The sequence below is a fragment of the Galendromus occidentalis genome, unplaced genomic scaffold (genome assembly GCF_000255335.2).
Source record: "Galendromus occidentalis unplaced genomic scaffold, Mocc_1.1 scf7180000076592, whole genome shotgun sequence".
NCBI lineage: Eukaryota > Metazoa > Arthropoda > Arachnida > Mesostigmata > Phytoseiidae > Galendromus > Galendromus occidentalis.
The window spans coordinates 370,432-387,674 of record NW_003804581.1 but is presented as its reverse complement, the minus strand read 5'-3'; the positions used below and the strand labels follow the sequence as shown (position 1 = coordinate 387,674).

General features: G+C 50.9%; 4 protein-coding genes and 1 pseudogene across 4 annotated transcripts; 3 read left to right on the top strand and 2 right to left on the bottom strand.

Annotated features, from left to right (window-relative positions):
* On the top strand, nucleotides 1-753 carry LOC100904546 (valine-rich protein-like; annotated as a pseudogene).
* An 897-nt stretch (nucleotides 754-1,650) lies between these two features.
* On the top strand, nucleotides 1,651-4,610 carry LOC100904401 (periodic tryptophan protein 2 homolog). The gene is made up of 3 exons (XM_003739843.1): nucleotides 1,651-3,172; nucleotides 3,367-3,575; nucleotides 3,687-4,610. The coding sequence occupies exons 1-3, from the start codon at nucleotides 1,651-1,653 to the stop codon at nucleotides 4,608-4,610; spliced, it is 2,655 nt and encodes an 884-aa protein (XP_003739891.1).
* Nucleotides 4,611-4,801: 191 nt separating this feature from the next.
* Nucleotides 4,802-7,760, bottom strand: LOC100904260 (pantothenate kinase 3). The gene is made up of 7 exons (XM_018638124.1): nucleotides 7,695-7,760; nucleotides 7,156-7,277; nucleotides 6,244-6,474; nucleotides 5,848-6,094; nucleotides 5,443-5,699; nucleotides 5,181-5,306; nucleotides 4,802-5,067 (listed from the first exon to the last, which is right to left on the bottom strand). Exons 3-7 carry the CDS (start codon nucleotides 6,424-6,426, stop codon nucleotides 5,005-5,007), a joined length of 876 nt encoding a protein of 291 aa, XP_018493640.1. The 5' UTR covers nucleotides 6,427-6,474; nucleotides 7,156-7,277; nucleotides 7,695-7,760; the 3' UTR covers nucleotides 4,802-5,004.
* Nucleotides 7,761-9,964: 2,204 nt separating this feature from the next.
* Nucleotides 9,965-11,200, top strand: LOC100901958 (uncharacterized). Its single transcript, XM_003739826.2, has 3 exons — nucleotides 9,965-10,164; nucleotides 10,298-10,507; nucleotides 10,662-11,200. The coding sequence occupies exons 1-3, from the start codon at nucleotides 10,038-10,040 to the stop codon at nucleotides 11,006-11,008; spliced, it is 684 nt and encodes a 227-aa protein (XP_003739874.1). The 5' UTR covers nucleotides 9,965-10,037; the 3' UTR covers nucleotides 11,009-11,200.
* Nucleotides 11,201-11,372: 172 nt separating this feature from the next.
* fbl (pantothenate kinase 3 fbl) lies at nucleotides 11,373-16,180 on the bottom strand. The gene is made up of 8 exons (XM_029110491.1): nucleotides 16,175-16,180; nucleotides 15,079-15,224; nucleotides 14,028-14,158; nucleotides 13,574-13,804; nucleotides 13,051-13,298; nucleotides 12,639-12,939; nucleotides 12,429-12,554; nucleotides 11,373-12,067 (listed from the first exon to the last, which is right to left on the bottom strand). The coding sequence occupies exons 2-8, from the start codon at nucleotides 15,110-15,112 to the stop codon at nucleotides 12,014-12,016; spliced, it is 1,125 nt and encodes a 374-aa protein (XP_028966324.1). The 5' UTR covers nucleotides 15,113-15,224; nucleotides 16,175-16,180; the 3' UTR covers nucleotides 11,373-12,013.
* Nucleotides 16,181-17,243: the final 1,063 nt, after the last annotated feature.

Here is a 17,243-nt window from a genome sequence, read left to right as displayed (position 1 = left end):
ATGCGAGTGTTACTCGCCTCAATTCTAGGGGCTTTATGTGTCGCGGTCGCCTCTGCCGGAGGCCACGGCTGGGATCACGGTTGGATTGAGCCCAAGCTGACAGTCGTTGTGAAGAAAATACCGAAATTCATCCCCGTACCGCATGCAGTGCCCGTACCGCACATCGTGCACATTCCCAAGAAGGTCCCCGTCTACAAAACTGTCCTCGTCCCTAAGCCCGTGCCCGTGCCCCACATCATTCACCAGTACTATCCCGTCCATAAAGTCGTGCACATCCCCAAGGAAGTGCCCTTCCCCGTCAAGGTGCCCGTCAAGAAGCCCTACCCCGTGCCCCACGTCATCAGGATACCCAAGCCATACATCGTGCACGTGCCGAAACCCTACATTGTCCACAAACCTGTCCCTACCCCGTCGAAGTGAGGATTCCCAAGCCTTATCTCGTTCACATCCACAAGCACGTTCCTGTCCCTGTGACGAAGCACATTCCTGTCGAAGTTCCCATCGTGAAGGAACATCCCGTCGTTATCAAGAAGCCAGTGCCGATCCTGCTCGAGAACAAAGGATGGGACAAGAAGAAGAGCGCCTAATCGAGGCCATGTAGCGCGTCTCGGAGATCTGTTTGTCTCTGATGAACATGTTGTATTTATGTACATACAAAAAACTCTTGTGTCCCGTCGATGTATATAGTATTGCGTTCGAAATAAATCGGAGACGTTATCGTTTCGGCTGCAAAGTATCCTTTCCCGTACGGCAGGCGATCCGAGTTCGTTGAGAATCGAGTTTTCCTCGTTGTGTCGTCAAACCATAGAGAACGATGATGATGATGAAGTAAAAATCATCATGAGAATGATTCCTTCCAATACGCCGAAAATCGAGCGCCAGTGGAATTGTTCGTTCCATTCTACCCAGCATATTCTCAGTTCTTCGGGGAGTCGAACGTGGTCATCGAGGGATAATTCTCCGTCTCGCGATGGATCGCACTCACGCGAGAAGCATCGTGTCAGGCCCAGAATGAGAGGCCAGTCACCGGTGGGAGCACCCATGGGTCGCCTTCGAGAGAACGGGACGCGGTGAGGGGGTCGCAGCATGGCAGGGGGAGGGCAATTGATTATTTATCAAAACAGTTCGGTCAAGCTTCCCTGAACTTCCCGTTTATCGCGAACCAGAAAGCCGAGCCGGATCAGCCCTTGAGAGAATCGGATGAATTCTCCGAGAATCGCTCTAGAGTGCGATCGTCTGGTCTGATTGGGTGATGCTGACGTACTAATTGAGAGCGGAAGCGAGATTTTCGTATCGCTTCTCTTCCTCTCGAGCCCGATTCGTATTGCCGGGTGTGACGTCATCGAGTGACCACCGGGATCGAAATGGATTCCGCAGGACACACCCCAGGATCGAAGGTCACGAATGAACCCGATGCTCGACCCTCACAATTCAGCTCCGGATTCAACTGGACGCTTGGGATTTGCTCGAATCCAGTCACGGCTCGCGTAGTTTCAGACGCGCGCCATCGAAATCGGGGAGAGGATCGTCCATCGCGCATCAACAACACCATCGAGCCATCAACACGTGTTCCGAACATCTCGCGCTACGAATCCATACGAACGGAGGAGTTCTGAGTTTTCGAAGAACTTTTCGTGTGCACCGTCCGCAATGAAGTTCAACTACAGGTTCTCGAACCTCTTGGGCACGGTCTACCGCAAAGGAAACGTGCTGTTCACAAAAGATGGTAATACAGTGATCTCGCCGGTGGGAAATCGGATAACATTTTTCGATCTACGGAATGCGAAAGCTGAAACTCTACCTATCGAGGCCGATCACAACTTTAGCACGTTGGCACTGAGCCCCTCAGGTTCGATATTGGTCGCCGTGACGGAACGAGGGGAGTTCTACATGATCAGTTTGACGTCGAGGAAAGTGATCCATCGACGGAACTTCATGAAACCAATACGAGCGGTAAAGTTCTCGCCGGATGGCAAGCATTTCGCAATGACCAAGGAGAACAAAATTTTCATCTTCAAAACACCTGGACGAACCACGGGAGCGTACGACGCGTTTCTCATCGAACGTGTCTATCACTGTTTCGTCGACGACACAACGTGTGTCGACTGGAGTTCGGACTCGAGGTTTATCGCGGTAGGATCGCGTGACCTCACGGCGAAGATCATCCCTATCGCCAGAGTGAAACACTTCAAAATCAACACCTTCACATCCCACAGCGACGAGATCGTAGGCGTCTTCTTCGCTGAAAACAGCTTGGATTGTTACACGATTTCGAGAAACAACGTCCTGTGTGTCTGGCAGTGCAGCTTGGAACTGAATGAAGTGCAAGCCGAAGATCAGAACGCGATGGAAGAAGACGAGGCCCAGGAGGAATTTTATTACCGACGAGAAGCAAAACACTTTCTAAAAGATCTGGTGAAAACCGAGGAATACATCACGGTCACGAGCGCGTGTTTCAACCCTCAGACCAAATACGCGGCCATCGGCTTCAGCAACGGATCCTTCGTATTACTCGAGCTGCCAGACTTCATTGTAATCCAGTCGCTGTCTCTAGACGATCACAACCTCTCCGCGATTCAATTCAACCTCACGGGCGATTGGTTGGCCCTGGGGAGCGCCACGAAAGGTCAACTCGTCATCTACGAGTGGCAATCGGAGAGCTTCGTTTTGAAACAGCAGGGACACACCAACAACATGACGTGTCTCGATTTCTCCCCGTCCGGACAGCACGTCGTTACCGGAGGCGATGACGGAAAAGTGAAGCTGTGGAATTTATCGACTGGTTTCTGCTTCGTCACATTCTCCGATCACACCAGCGGCGTGTCCGCCGTGAAATTCACTCAAAACGGGAAAGCCGTTCTGAGCGCATCGTACGATGGCACGGTCCGGGCTACCGATGTCAAGCGGTATCGGAACTTCAAAACTTTTGTTTCGCCGGAGCCGACCCAATTCGTCTCGCTCTGCGTGGACCCCTCAGGTGAAGTTGTGTGCGCCGGAAGCCAAGACACGTTCGAAATTTTCGTTTGGAGTATGCAGACGGGAAAATTGGTGGAGATACTCGCAGGGCACGAGGCACCCGTGAGCTCCGTGGTATTCTCGCCGAGTGCGCCTCTGCTGATAAGCTCGAGCTGGGACAAAACAGTCAAGATATGGCAGATGTTCACGGCCAAGGGTAAGGCTCGCCTTTCCGTCCTTACAAGGGCATGAATATTTTTTCTTTGAAATGATGTATGGATTACCCCCATTGTCTGATTCCTTTCTTCTTTCCTCATCGACTTTCTCTGCTCACCACGATATATAATATCTATACGTCATTGAAGACGGCTCAAAGTCATTGAAACTACCTTCTTTTTCCAACCTGCGCAGGTACAAGGGAGACCATACAAATGGGCTCAGATTGTCTAGCGGTTGAGGTGCGTCCCGACGGCCGAGAACTGGCGGTTTCGACCCTAGACGGAAATATAACCATTTTCGATGTCGACACTACGAGCCAGGTGCATTGCATCGAGGGGCGTTACGATTTGCACACCGGACGACGCGAGAATGATCTTGTGACGGCGAAACGGTTACAGAAAGTAAGCGCCCGCATGTTCCGGGGAGGAACCTTTTGGTCCGAATACGTCATCCTGAAATTCCTGTATCTGCATGCTATTTCCGGTCCCGGTAGTCATGAGATTCATTTCCAGGTTCAGGCTTTCACCACGCTCTGCTACACAGCAGACGGAGAATGCATTCTCGCGGCAGGTCGCTCGAAGGTTGTCTGCATTTATCATGTGTCCGAACAGGTGCTTCTAAAGCGATTCGAGATTACGTGTAATCTCTCACTGGACGGTCTATCTGACACTATAGATCGCAAGAAGATCTCGGAGTTCGGCAACTTGAATTTGGTCGAGCTGCGCGACGATCCGTCAGAAGAAGTGAAAATGCATCTACCGGGGAGCAAAAAGCTGGATCATTCCTCCAGGTCCTACAGACCGGAGGTTCGAGTCTCCGCCGTGCGTTTCGCGCCGACGGGTCGCGCGTTTTCAGCGGTCACCACAGAGGGTCTCCTGGTGTACTCGTTGGACTCGGGCCTGGCCTTCGACCCTTATGACCTGGAACTCGACATAACTCCCGAGAAAATTCGTGCTGCCGCGAATTCTGGTAATTTCGGTGAGGCTCTTGTTCTCGCCTTTCGTTTGAATGAAGCTGATCTTCTGAAGGAGGTTTTCGAGAGGATCCCGGTGAGCAATGCGGAACTGATCTCCAGCCAGCTCCCTCAGATCTACGTTGAGAAGCTCTTAGCTTTCTTGGCCTCAGGTTTGGAATCCACGAGGCATATCGAATTATACATGAGATGGGTTCGGGCCGCTCTGATCAGTCACGGCGAGAGTCTCAAGGACCGAAGTCCTCGCATAATTGCGTTGCTCAAAAGCCTCCAGAAGAATATAATCCTCCGGCACAAGGACTTGCACAAGGTCTGTGAGCAAACTCGGCACTCGATCCGATACGTTAACGAGGTTAATTCGAACCTGAAGAAAGCGAAAACTCAGAAGGAGAAAGAAGAATGTAACGACCAGGACGAAAGCGGCAGTGAGGACCGAGATGAGGGTATGGAGGTCACGATGTGAGATGGGGACATCCGTCGCTCATCAGAAAGACTTCTCTTGTATATATTTGCTGCAAGCGTGAATAAAGTCGTTCTTTGAACCATCAACAAATACGTGTTTCTTCAATCTTCGTCCCTCACTCCCCGCCAAATTTGCTCGCTCGTCCCCCTGAAATTGATTGTATCAAGGAAGATCGCCAAACTCGTATGTACACAATTTTACAGGGTTTATGTAGTCGTTCTCGATATATACAAGCTCAATTTCTCGTGAACATTTCTTATGGACGGAATGTAGACACAACGGTGGCGACTCTTGCTCCTTGTTCTTTCCAATAAATAATATGCACAAAATCTCGCCAACTACGAAAACATTTGATATTCGGTTATTTAAGATCGACAGCCGACGTGGGAGGGACTCATTGCGTCTTTTTTGAACTCCGTAGATGCTCCACAATGCATCCTACGGCCCCGAAATAGCCCTGCAAGGAAAGCGTCCAAGATCACTCGCGATCCCCAGCAGGATAAGATATGGATATCCCACAGCTCTGACTTCGCGACGTTTCTGTTCTTCAGACTTGATACCAGGACTCACCTCATGCTCTAGGAACAACGCTTTCAAGGATCCGCGAGACCAGAAATCCATAGCATGCGTCAACATGTGCATGGATAGCGCGTTGTAGCGAAGAAAATTCCCAACGAAGACTATTCGCTGCATTTTCTGAAACGGAGAGCAAATAGGAGCAACACTTTTTCTCCGAAACGGGGTAGAACTCGATCGCTAGCTTCGGACTCGAGGAGCAGAAGCGAAACCCGGTACTTTTCCCCCGATATTGCATCTCAACGAGTCGACTCACCTCGTTGACAGCACAGAGTCTCGCGATAGACGCGATGTTGTTGGTGACGGTGGTCAAGGTTGCCCGCGCGAGATCTTCTCTCTTCGCAAGCTCTCGGCGCCATTTGCAACACATGTTTCCGAAGGATGAAGCGACAGTATCAGCACGGAGATTAAATTTCGGGTAGTCTCCGCCGTAGATGTCGCGGACGAGTTTGTCCACCAGTCCTGAATCTCCTTTTTCGGCAAGCTCTATCGCTTCCTCAAAACTCTCGCATCCCGTCAGTAGACAGCAGAGACCCAGGAACGTGCCGCCCCCGAGGCTGAAGGAAGGAGGAACTCGATACGGAATCAGCTTCAGGAATTCCTCGTCAGACCTAAATCGACTTCATTCGATCGATAACGAAATCCGGTTTGCGAACTCACCTGGTTCCGGTTATCCTACGATACTCGGTGGGTGAATAAACAGCGAGCATACTGACCCCCGATCCGATGTTAACCGCAAGATAGGGATATGCATCAGAGAAATCGAACGGAGTTTTCGTGTAGGTCTTATGCTCCGCGTCCATTTCGAAATAGAAGCATTCCCTCAAAGGCTTGCACGACTCAATATAATGGATGCCGCACAGCAAGGAGTCCAACTCGTCGTATTTGTGGACCTTGGTGCCGATTTTCTGAAATGGAGGTAGACTAAGCTCGAAGGTCGACGGAAAGGTCCCGCCAAGCTGCGATGAGCGTGGGCGCGCTTTTCTCGAATGTCAAACATTGATAACAACTCGAAGACTCGATATTCACCCCGTTTGTGTCTTTCGGAGCAACTCACGTGTTTCAACTCGCCCAGATTGTCTTCCAACAACTGGGCGCCACCACCAGTTGCGCAGATGGTGGTCGAGCTCGTCGAGATACCCATCGACTCGGCCAGTCGCAGGAACGAAAATATCTCTGTCGAGGAGAAGTGTATGAAGTGCAGAGTTCCAGCTTGGCCGTCCAGTTCGCATGTACGCATCTCCAAGTGGACGTCTCGTTTTCCTGTCTCCCCGTAGCATGTCGAGTTCTGTAATGGGCGGATAGATACTCGAGAACGTCGTCTAATTGAGTCCAAGGCTCGCCGCTTATTCTTAGTCATTCGCCTAGAGAATATTTCTCCTCTTGCTAGCAATAATAATAATTGATGACGCATTTTTTTCCAAGCCACAGTAGAACGGATTGGAGCGAGAGAAGAGGTTCGGCTTCCTTCTCGAGATAACGAGCAGCATCATTATTGGAACATTCAGCCGATAAGGCGTCCAATCGAAGCATTCCATCGCGTTTCATCACAAAGATCACAGTCTGACATTAATGGCAGCAAAGGCGGCGATGTTGTCAAGTGTCTCCCTACGACGACGACGCACGGTGGACCAGCTGGAGAGTGTGAAACAAACGATCCGTCAGACGGCTCGTCCGCCACCGTCGTCGATCGTGTCTGCGTTGTCGCAAAGCGCGGACTTTTACCGCAAGGGAACCTTTCGACGATCACGCCATTACGATTAAATCTATTGGTCTGTCTGGAATAGGCATTTTTGGAGATTCTCTCGGGGACAGAGAATATGTTTCGACCTCGCTTCTGTCTCCCTCTCGAGCTCCTTTCGAAACTTGACCATCACGGTCCTTAGAAAACTGTGATTGCGATCGTCCTTTCTCGGCGGGGTTCGCCATAGAACAAGGACAACTCCCGAGCCGAGCTCCCGGAACTCACCTCGAAGTACTGTTTTATCTCCTCACATTCGGTCCGATCGGTCGGGATCGGGGCTGAGTCCGGGACAAAGTAGACGAGTTTGGCCAACGTGCCTCCGATGTCGAGTCCAAACCAAGGAATCTCTGAGGGTTCGGAGAAACCTATCGGTCATTCGCATGACTTTACGGCCAGCCTGAGTGCCATCTCGGAGATTAATCCCTCGATTCCGATATTGGGGGAGAGATCCCCCGAGTTGATCATGTTGAGGGGTAAGTCCACCTGGCGCTAGAGCCATGAGCTCTGAATGACTGACTGTTAATGAGCGTGACTCTTGAGCCGATGAGAACAATTACGGCGCGCAGGCAATTTCTTCTTCGTAGAGATGATTTCTCTGATAAGTCTATGATTATGACGCGTTGACCGACAAGTACATCATTGCCGCCATCGCAATTACCGTTAGCACTACGACCGCCGACACCGTCGGCTCTATCGTCCACAAGGATAACGTCTTGCGAAATATGAGCTGCCGAGAAATTATAAAAAGAGTACATCTGACTTACTGGAAAGAGACTGTCGGGCTTCTTTGTGCGGATACTCGCCTAGCAAGGCGCCCTCGTTGAGTCGCTTGGCGCATTGCACTTCTCGCGCGCATTGTGCCATGAGATTTTCTCGATTTCTGTCGATTTAATGTTTTTTTCAGCCTGCGATGCGATGCCAAAAAATCAGTGGGGGAAGGTACACTGAAGTACAGTTCGGGCTTCGAGCGGCGATAAAGAATAGAGCACCAACGTTGAAATTCGCGAAGTGTCGATATGCGAGCGGGAATTCGGGGATTCGCGCGGGTGACGGTTCACTCACTTGTCGTCCAGAAGCTGATCGAGAAACTTCTCTGTCACGTCTTTCCCGAGCATCTGGAAGCGTGTTTTTCGCCGGGCGGGGAGTACCGGGCAGCTGGGAGACCTTTCCGAGTCCTAAACGATCACAAGCTACTCGTTAGACGTCCAATAATGCCAAGCAAGCGTAGGTCGCTTTAACGCGTCACACGTCACACTGTGGCGAGGGGAATTCGTGGCACCTCTCCGTAGAAAAAACACGGCATCACACGGCAATCGTACTCACGCGGCTTATCGAGATGCTTGCCGACGTATTCGGCTCTGAACTGGTTGAGCTAGGGCTTCTCCGGAGAATTTCATATCACATATCACAAAGGTCTACTCGCCAAGCAGCTTATCCCTGGACTCCGCGGGCCTCGGGGGAGGATTCGCGGACAGCCCGACGGGGCCTGACGGATCAGCCGTGAATTTTCGATAGAATTTCCGATCATGGGCATTTTTTGTTTGCTCCAGCTTGTCTCCTGTTCGACGCTTCTCTTCTGCTGTGAAGTCAACATATAGACCCCAACTCTTAGACATGTAAGCAACAACTCCAGCGGAATGGAGTTTCCGGGACGGCCCTCCATAGAGCAGTTGCTCATTATTTCCACCCTGATCTGAAGCTTCGAAGTTGGAAATTGACTAGTCATCCTAAGTAATGAATCGGATTGAGCATTGATCAACAGCCTCCGAGTGCGGGCTAGGCGTTTTCTAGCCCAGCGAAAAAAAAAGAATGACTCTGTGACAAGCGTAAGCTGAATGGAGTCCTCTGGACTAGACGGATCAAACGATCTGAATGACAAAAGAGTGAGAAGCACTGATCCCATGAAAAGTGTGGAACCCCATCACGATAAACGCTCATTCCTCGTGTCATCGGGAGGGATGAGAAACGACTAGGAGAAAATGGCGAGCTATCGTAAATATTTTGGAAAAGCTCAGACTTTGATTTCTTCGATCCTTCTTCCTGGGGGCTCGTTCAAGTAAGAGACCTTACAAGAGAGGGGCTCGGATCGAATTGAATGATTCGAGCTTGGCAGCCCTGATGATCGAGTCATAAATGAATTAAACATCGACAAAGCGTGTGGAACATAACTACTTCGTGATTGTTGTGCAGAGAAGGAGCGCTCGCCCCGCTCGTAGCCGGTACTCCTCAGAGAGGAGAACCTCCCAGGAGGAATATCACGGTTTCGAGCGATCGGCGAGGAGAGAGCAACATATTTCGGAGATGGGCTCGTGTGTGAGGAGTGAGGAGGACTTCCAATCGCGGCAGGGCTCACCATGGTATATCCACAGTATTGGAGATTTCGCGATAGAGCGATGTACGGGGGTTGGAGGAAAATGATCCGATGGGACTTGTTCTCACTGAATCGATCTCAGCCTTCTGCCCAGCTACCCTAGATTAGGTACACTCGTAAGCAACGCCCCGAAGGGGGTCAGACGTGCAAATACGGGGCTCTGTACGGTCAGAAGTTTCGTCGGATTGAGTCCCCTCTGACAAAGATGATCCGTTGGGGACCGTTGGAGTGATTTCAATGGCGTGAGCCGTGCCGAGTTTCCCTCGCGATGAATGCTCCTGAAGAGGGCATTCTGTATTCGAATTCTATTTTTAGCGTGTTCCCAGTTTCTAGCTCCATTCTCGGCCAGCAAAGCATCTGGATAGTGAACCGCTGAGTATGACGTGGGTCCGCATCGACGCACGACAAGTCAACATCTGGTATCGCACTGTAGACGATAGGACAGAAATCATTGGAGGTCGGCGTAAGTGTCCGCGATCGGTTCGCGTCGCGGGTTTGGACTACGCCAGTGCTCGAAATGAGAAAACATCAAATTATAATCATTCAATAATCATGACACCCGGAGGATCATGTCCCCTCAGGTCGGCTTGTCTAGAACCCGATGCACGACACAGTGGGAACGTGCACAATGTAGGGTGTAGGGGACGTTGCGTGTCTCACGTCAGGACCCCACCGACACCAGACAGAAATCAGTCGACTTGAGTGAAACGGAAGCTACGGAACGTTGAGAACATCCATGGATTCGGCGAGAATATTGTGCGTTGCGGGCTTGATATGCGTGGCACTAGCTTCCCCGTTGCCCCTGCGAGCGGCTGCCCCGGGAGCGGATGGAGACAACGGAAAGCTACCACCATCTAGTGAGGGTCAGTTCTTTCTCGATTCGGAGGATCACGAACATCTAAGATTCTGCTACAAGACTCCTCGACTCAGACCTACAATTGCCCGGAGGTCTTTCGGACGCTCTCGACAGGGAAGAATACTCGAGTTTCCTTCCAGGACGAGCGGCACCTGCCCTACCAGTCCACCACGTGGAGAAGCGGGCCGCAGTTACAGTCGAGAAAGAGGTCAAAATCCAGCCGATTCATCCCAATGCTCTCCAGGACACTGGTGAACTTTTACGTTTGGTCGCCCTGCTGCCGGCAAAAAGCCTTCAGTTGGTTCGCGACCTAACGGTCCCGATACTCGACCAGTCCCTCGCTGTTCCCGGTAAGCAGCCCCAGGAAACCTTTCCGGATGCGTGAAACTTCGATCTTCGGCTTCAGCTCCGGAATCGATGGCCTCATGTTAATTATTGTATGTATGTCGAATCACTTCTTGAGCTCTCTACAGCCTCATGATAACGCCCTGGATTTTCCTGCAGCGAGTCTCCTCGAGACTGCACTTGGGAAACGCGCCGCATTAGATTTGCTGCTGCATAAGAAAATTCCCCCACCGGCAGAGCAAGCGCCCGAACTCGGCCCCGAAAAGATGCTCGGCGTCGGCGGTCAGCTGAAGCATAAATTTCTGACCTTGGAACATCTGCTTCTGAACCCTCATGGCCTCGTCAAAACGAAGGATATCTCCGCAGAACCCGCCGCTTTGGAGAAGGACCTGCTCATCAAAACCCCACTCAAGACAGTTGACATCAAAATTGTTGCCGCGCCGGATCTTGAAGCCCTGACTACGACTCCGGGGCCTATAACCACGACTGCTGTTCCCCCTCCTTAGACTCAGTTGACGCAGTCACCTCTTATACGTTCGAGGAGAGAAAGTTGTGAATCTCCCGCGAGCAAAAAATTTGTGAATCTTCTGCGAGCAAAACATTTGTGAATCTTTCGTTTCGAAGACACGATAATCCCTCATCTAAAATGACCTTATGCAGATGATTATCTGGTGACTTCACGAATAAATAATCAGTCTGTACATCAGAGATCCTTCCTATTCAGATTCTACCCGAGTCCCTATTCTCGTTAGAGCCGCGGACCGTGTGAGTCTCGTGAGCCGCGAAGCTCAAAAGGACCACCGGAGCCTGTCCTCTCTCGGGAGTGAAGGAGGAGTCTTCGCCGATATTTGGATACGATTTTTATTTTGATATATTAGTATTCGTCAGTTGCTCTTGCAGAGCTCGCACGAAGGGCCGATCGCCGCCGCGTAGGACGTACGGAAACAAGCTCTGCCATTCAGGAAGAATTTCATTGAATACTCTTTGATCCCTCATCCACGAATTTTTTCACAAAGATTATAATTAATCCCCCAAGTTGTTCCAACAGTTGATATAGGGGAGAAACTGTCTGGGCTTCAGGTTTTCCTCGTTCATTACTTATGACTTCATCTGTCATTATGATATCCTCTCCAGCATTAAAAGTTAGGCTATCTAGAATTCTCACTGTCCTGTGCTTCGAGGATGCCCATAGGTCAGCAAAGCCGCAGCCACACAAAACCTTCGACGCACGACGCGACATTCAAGCTCGGCGGACGCCTCGATGGTCGCTTCCCTGTCTTCCATCGCCGATTCCGTATATACACAGCACTTTGAAAGACCAAAGCGAAAATAGTTGCTTTTGGGCTCTCAGACTTCTCACGCCTACATCCACGAAAATATTTAGATTGAAAAGAATACAGCTGGACTGAACACTATCACCTATTTCGATGAATGAAACACAGCTCTCTTATCGGGCCGAATCGGCGCGGAGCCTCGAGTTTGATTCGATGGCTAGCCAAGGGTGATCTCGCTTAGTTGCCGGACTTCAATAGCTCCATCAAGCACCCCGCTGCTCCAAAATAGCCCTGGAGAGAAGAGAGAGGAACTTATTCGAGTAGGATCGAAGGAGTGTCCGGGAGAGACTCCATTGCGAATCATAGAGAACAATAGAGAACATCTATTCCGGTCGGAGTCGACGGGACTCCAGAGTTCCCTTCCGAGCAGGGGCGCGCACAGGATTTATTCTGTTGAGAGGAGAGAGGGGGGGGGGAATTCGAGTTATGGAGGGGCCTGACGACTGAGATGAGGACGCACCTCCTAGGGCCCTAACTCCAACATGGAGACCGAGAAAAAATTCAGGAGGGGGGCGTGCCATCCCCCCCCCCCCGTCGTGCGCGCCTCTGCTGCCGAGCTCGGATCCAAATCAATGAAAACATCCAAACTCACTTCATGCTCGAGGAAGAGCGCCTTCAGTGAACCTTTCGACCAGAAATGCATCGCGTACGCGAGCATTCGCATTGAGAGCGCGTTGACCCGCAGAAAATTGCCTACGAACACAACCCGGGTGATACCCTGCAAGAAAAAATTAACTTTTTTCTTCTCCGCATTTTAAAGTTCGGGACAAGATCATTTTCTCATGTCTTGTCCTAGACGAACCTCGTTGATTGCGCACATCCTCGCGATCGATCCGATGTTGTTTGTTATTGTGGCCAGCGTGGCGCGAGCTAAGTCTTCTTTGCTGGTCAACTCCCGTCTCCACTTGCAGTTCATGTTTCCGAATGAAGAGGCGACTGTATCCGCGCGTAAATCGAACTTTGGATAGTCTCCGCCGTAGATATCTTTGACGAGCTTGTCCACTTTCTGAGAATCACCCTTCTCGGCCAACTCGATCGCTTCTTCAAAAGTCTCGCAGCCCGTAAGTAAGCAGCAAAGACCCAGGAAGGTTCCTCCACCCAAGCTGCAAGGAAGTAGGGATTGCTGACTTCCAGCATCGATCGCTCCTCAAATAATTCGGCATTCGATTACCGGTAGAGATGCCTCGCATCGGAAGAATCGATTAAGATCATACCTCGTGCCTGTGACGCGTTTGTACTCCGTCGGTGAATACACCGCAAGGATACTGACTCCGGATCCGATATTGACGACGAGATACGGATACGGGTTCGAGAAGTCGTAGGGAACCTTCTCGAATTGATCTTCGTCCATTGGGTTTTTGAAGTAGTAACATTCGTTGACGGGATTACATGCCTCGATGTAGTGAATTCCACGGATCAGCGAGTCGAGCTCGTCGAATTTGTGTAGGATGAGATTCAGTTCCTTCAGATCAGGAGGTGAAGACATCTTAGAATATGAGACTGAAGATGAGGCAGCTAGGACAATTAGTGAATGGAAATATGTAGTGAAAAAGATATCGTGATGAGCCGCCATGATTCGGCTCAGGAAATCCTGGGCGATTCCACGTTCATTGACTGCTCATCAGGAGTGGTCCACACGCTCAAGCGACAAACAATTGTGAGAAAAGGAGGACTGTCAAGAGAGAAAATTCAGGCGGTGAGTTCCATACGGCATCGAGCAAACTTCAAGACGCACACCTTTCCTACCTCCCGGAATTGTTCTTCGAACAGATGAGCTCCTCCGCCCGTGGCACAAATTGTTGTTGCCATCGAGGCTATACCCTTCGATTTGGCCAATGCCATGAAAGCGGACATTTCTGCGGTCGGGAAACGGATGAAGTGGAGGGTCCCGACCCGTCCGCCCATCTTGCAGCGCTCCATCTCGAGATGTGCGTCACGCTTGCCGGTCTTCCCATAGGCCTTGTTGCTCTGAATCCGAGAAAGAACTATGGATTATCGGGACATTCTGTGGAATGACATAATCACCGCTGTAAAGGTGCTGCTTGACCGCGTCGCTGTCGCCCGAAATGAAACATGACCATGGAGATCGCCGGATTCGTCCGCAAATCGTAACGCAAGCTCAACGTAATTATCCAAGAAGCAAAGCGCCTGAGGATCCATTCACCCCGCCTTGAAGTTGTCTTAAACTGACCTTGAGGTAGTGCTTGATAGTTTTAAGGTTCTCGTGTTCATTGTTGCTTTCATCAGGGTCTAGGTCAGTGGGCTCGAAGTATATCACTTTTGTGAGACTCCCTCCGATGTCCATCCCGAACCACGGCATCGCTGGGATCCGAGGAAAAAAAATGAATTTGAATGAAATTGAATGACGTACATACATATGTCGGAGCTCGGTATGGAATTCATTCCTCGACAGTTTTTCCATTCAGTTCCAGAAGACCTTCAAATTTTTCCTCCTGCTTTCGCCTCGAGGCAGGAGGAATTTCCTATGGAACTTCCAATGTTGACTCTCGATCACGCGAGCTACAGCCACTCGGGCTTCTTTTTGACGCAAGCGAAATGTGTGATCAGCGTCTTCCTCGTGAGACTTCTACAATAGGCTTCCCATCGCTGCGTATGTCGGTGGATTTTCCTGTTCAGAAAGGATAAATCCGCGTTCCGCGCTCAAATAAGATGGGCTTTCGATTGTCTCGCGTCAGGGGAAGCGTTGTCACATCGTTTCTGAAGCGGGTCGGCTCTCACTACTGATGCCTCGAGAAAGTTGCGGTCGGCGTCATTCTCAATAAGGAAACCACATTTGACAGGTTGTCAGGAGCAGCCAAATCCTCTGGCTCGTTTGGCGCCGAAAGCGCGACAAAGACCCAAAGTTCAGTCCGGGTACAGAGACAGTGATGGGTCTCTCCCTGACCAGGAATAGATCGGTGTATCGGACGACATCGCAAGAATATGTAAAACGATATTCCGCCCGGCGGAACACGACCTGTTGATGATGAAACCATCATCAAAAAACGAGGCTCCTCGGAGGACGAGCACTCGGTCATGCGTCATGACGTCATGACATGAAGATCTCCGTGTCCGGAGCAGATCGTTGACTTCCACGCCAATGATGCAGGTGATTATCGCTAGCCCACGGGATGCAGCCCAACTCCGGATTCGTTGAGCAGTATGAGATCTCCGAAAGCAGGGCCGGCAGTTGGCAGATTGTTATCGACATTCAGATGCGATTCGGATCAAGGAATACTCACGGGGTCTCTGTGCGTTACTGTCGGTAGCCAGCATGCTCGAAGTCCACGGAGTCGGCAGACTGAACTTCCTCACATCCCTCGTACTGTAGTTCACCGGGCTGGAGTGCACGATGATTTCAGCCCCTCGTTCAACGCAGCGTTCCGATCTGGCGATTGAGGGAAGGAATCAGTCGATTCGGCAAAATTTCTAACACATCCTACGTCGCGATTCAGAATCCTTTATTCTCTACGGGAGAATTGAGGTGAATGACTTCCGTTCCTGGAATTGTCTCGCAGCCGGTCTGTGTCGACCAAGCGAGACCTTGAATACGTCGGCCGGCTGCGCGTCAAACTCAGACTGTGTGTTCGTCAACATCAAGCCAGCGCGCGGAGAAACAAGGAAGATGATTTGAGCCTCCAAGTGAATCAAGCGATCCCGATAACACGCTCGTCACGCTCTTTCGTCCACTCCAATCTAAATTCGCGACTATCGCCAGAGCTCAAACGCTGCCTTCGTCGGGAGATCTTCCTCGAGCTCCGTGTCAAGCACAACAAGGCTCCCGATCGATGTTTTCGGGGAACATCAGATAGAGCACTCGTCTTTCATTCTGACCGTCGTCGAGCCCCCCCCCCCCCACCCGATGTCTCTCGTCAGATCTCGCTGATGAGCACTGCGAGCTCGAATGGAATAATCTCCTAGAAAATCGGAGCCTCAGCGATATCGTCCGTCTGCCGTCGTATGGTCCGGTATTGGGCTGACAGCGAGGATGGCCCGTAGTTTCAAGCGGGTTGCACAGACTTGACAGCTAATGGGGATCAAAACAGACCTGACAGCAGGGATCATGTGACAGCTTCTTCACCGGCCGAGTGACCGCGTAGGTTAGCTCCTCAAAATAGATCCCGCGGCTCCGAAGCTGCGGTTTGGACGTTCATTTCGGACTGCGCGAAAAGCGTGACGGATCAGAATCAATGGGCTGATCTCGAGAGGAGAAAACTTCCACTGTTTCCGAGGATCGGTGAAGCTATGATACAGAATGATCCTCCGTCTGGCGCGGAACGGTGAATCGCAATTCAGAGAAATAGAACGAAAGAACATCTTTCGTTGAATTTTGCTCACTCGTCAACCTTCGGTGGATCATCGATGATCTCGATAAGATCGTCCCGGAGTCCGAATCTTCTAAGCATGGTGAAGTTAACACGAACGGTTGCACAGACTGTTCGGCGGCGCAGATCGTTTCGGTGATCGCCGCGACCGACGGCTGCGAGAATCGCTTCCGACGGCATGACGTCTTTTTCCCTCTCTTCTCGGCGAGGCTCCGTGGAAAAGCAATGACAGCTCGTCAAACATTCAGTCGTTTAGACGGTCCACTTCTCACTCAGTCGGTCAGACTCGCCATCAGTCAGGAAGATGATTCCACCACGGAAAATGCGGCATTCAATAAAGCCGGCCGTAAGCTGAACAGAAGAGGGACGTGACGGATATATTTCTATGAAGGAATCGAGTTTGACTTATTTGTGGGTAGTGCGTATTCGGATAATAATATCGGGATCATGTATCGATCATCGACGGATTCATGGATGGAGGCATCCAGCAAGAATGCCAGCCGATCAACTTCAGTACAATTGGTCCCATCGGTTCAGAGTCCACCGGCTCTGCGGAACCGGAGCTCTCGACGTCCAAGGCAGCACGCGAAATCCCGGATGGGAACATGCGTGTCCCCCGAGAAAGCCGTGCGGAGAACTCTGTGGGACTCGTTGTCCGCTCCGGCACGAGATTCCAACCCGAGGATCGGTCGAAAACATGTTTGGCTGAGCCACCGAAGCCTTGAGAAAATTATCCCCCCGCAAAAGTTCGAGAGAATCGTGGCGCCATCAGTGTCCCGGAATGAAGACTCCCATCTCGGAACGGCCATCGCTGTGGTGGAAATTCTGATCTTCTCCACGATCCCCGCGACTTGATGAAAACTCGTTTGTGAATTCGATGTAGGTCAGACCCAACGTGGAAATCCTAAAGTTGAGTCGTAATGAATTTGGAGTTTCTCTCGAGGATGATCATCGAAGCACAATGAGCATTGTTCTTGGAAGCTCTCCGAGAAAGGGGCAACGGGAAGGAAATCCCGTGTCTACAATCCTTGACAAATGTTTTCGAAACGGTGTGGCCTCGATGTTGTAGCCTAGGTAGCACA

What these genes read in the sequence shown, in the direction of transcription:
- LOC100904260 (XM_018638124.1), bottom strand. Translation starts at nt 6,426, where the DNA reads ATGCGTACATGCGAACTGGACGGCCAAGCTGGAACTCTGCACTTCATA. An exon ending in TCGTAGGATAACCGGAACCA is followed by an intron (nt 5,700 to 5,847) that starts GGTGAGTTCGCA and finishes GTCTACTGACGG; the next exon opens with GATGCGAGAGTTTTGAGGAA. An exon ending in CGTTGTTCCTAGAGCATGAG is followed by an intron (nt 5,068 to 5,180) that starts GTGAGTCCTGGT and finishes CTTTCCTTGCAG; the next exon opens with GGCTATTTCGGGGCCGTAGG.
- LOC100904401 (XM_003739843.1), top strand. Translation starts at nt 1,651, where the DNA reads ATGAAGTTCAACTACAGGTTCTCGAACCTCTTGGGCACGGTCTACCGC. An exon ending in GCAGATGTTCACGGCCAAGG is followed by an intron (nt 3,173 to 3,366) that starts GTAAGGCTCGCC and finishes CAACCTGCGCAG; the next exon opens with GTACAAGGGAGACCATACAA. An exon ending in CGGCGAAACGGTTACAGAAA is followed by an intron (nt 3,576 to 3,686) that starts GTAAGCGCCCGC and finishes ATTCATTTCCAG; the next exon opens with GTTCAGGCTTTCACCACGCT.
- LOC100901958 (XM_003739826.2), top strand. Translation starts at nt 10,038, where the DNA reads ATGGATTCGGCGAGAATATTGTGCGTTGCGGGCTTGATATGCGTGGCA. An exon ending in GCTACCACCATCTAGTGAGG is followed by an intron (nt 10,165 to 10,297) that starts GTCAGTTCTTTC and finishes GTTTCCTTCCAG; the next exon opens with GACGAGCGGCACCTGCCCTA. An exon ending in CCAGTCCCTCGCTGTTCCCG is followed by an intron (nt 10,508 to 10,661) that starts GTAAGCAGCCCC and finishes ATTTTCCTGCAG; the next exon opens with CGAGTCTCCTCGAGACTGCA.
- fbl (XM_029110491.1), bottom strand. Translation starts at nt 15,112, where the DNA reads ATGCTGGCTACCGACAGTAACGCACAGAGACCCC. An exon ending in CTATCAAGCACTACCTCAAG is followed by an intron (nt 13,805 to 14,027) that starts GTCAGTTTAAGA and finishes TCTCGGATTCAG; the next exon opens with AGCAACAAGGCCTATGGGAA. An exon ending in GGATGTGCGCAATCAACGAG is followed by an intron (nt 12,555 to 12,638) that starts GTTCGTCTAGGA and finishes TTTTTCTTGCAG; the next exon opens with GGTATCACCCGGGTTGTGTT.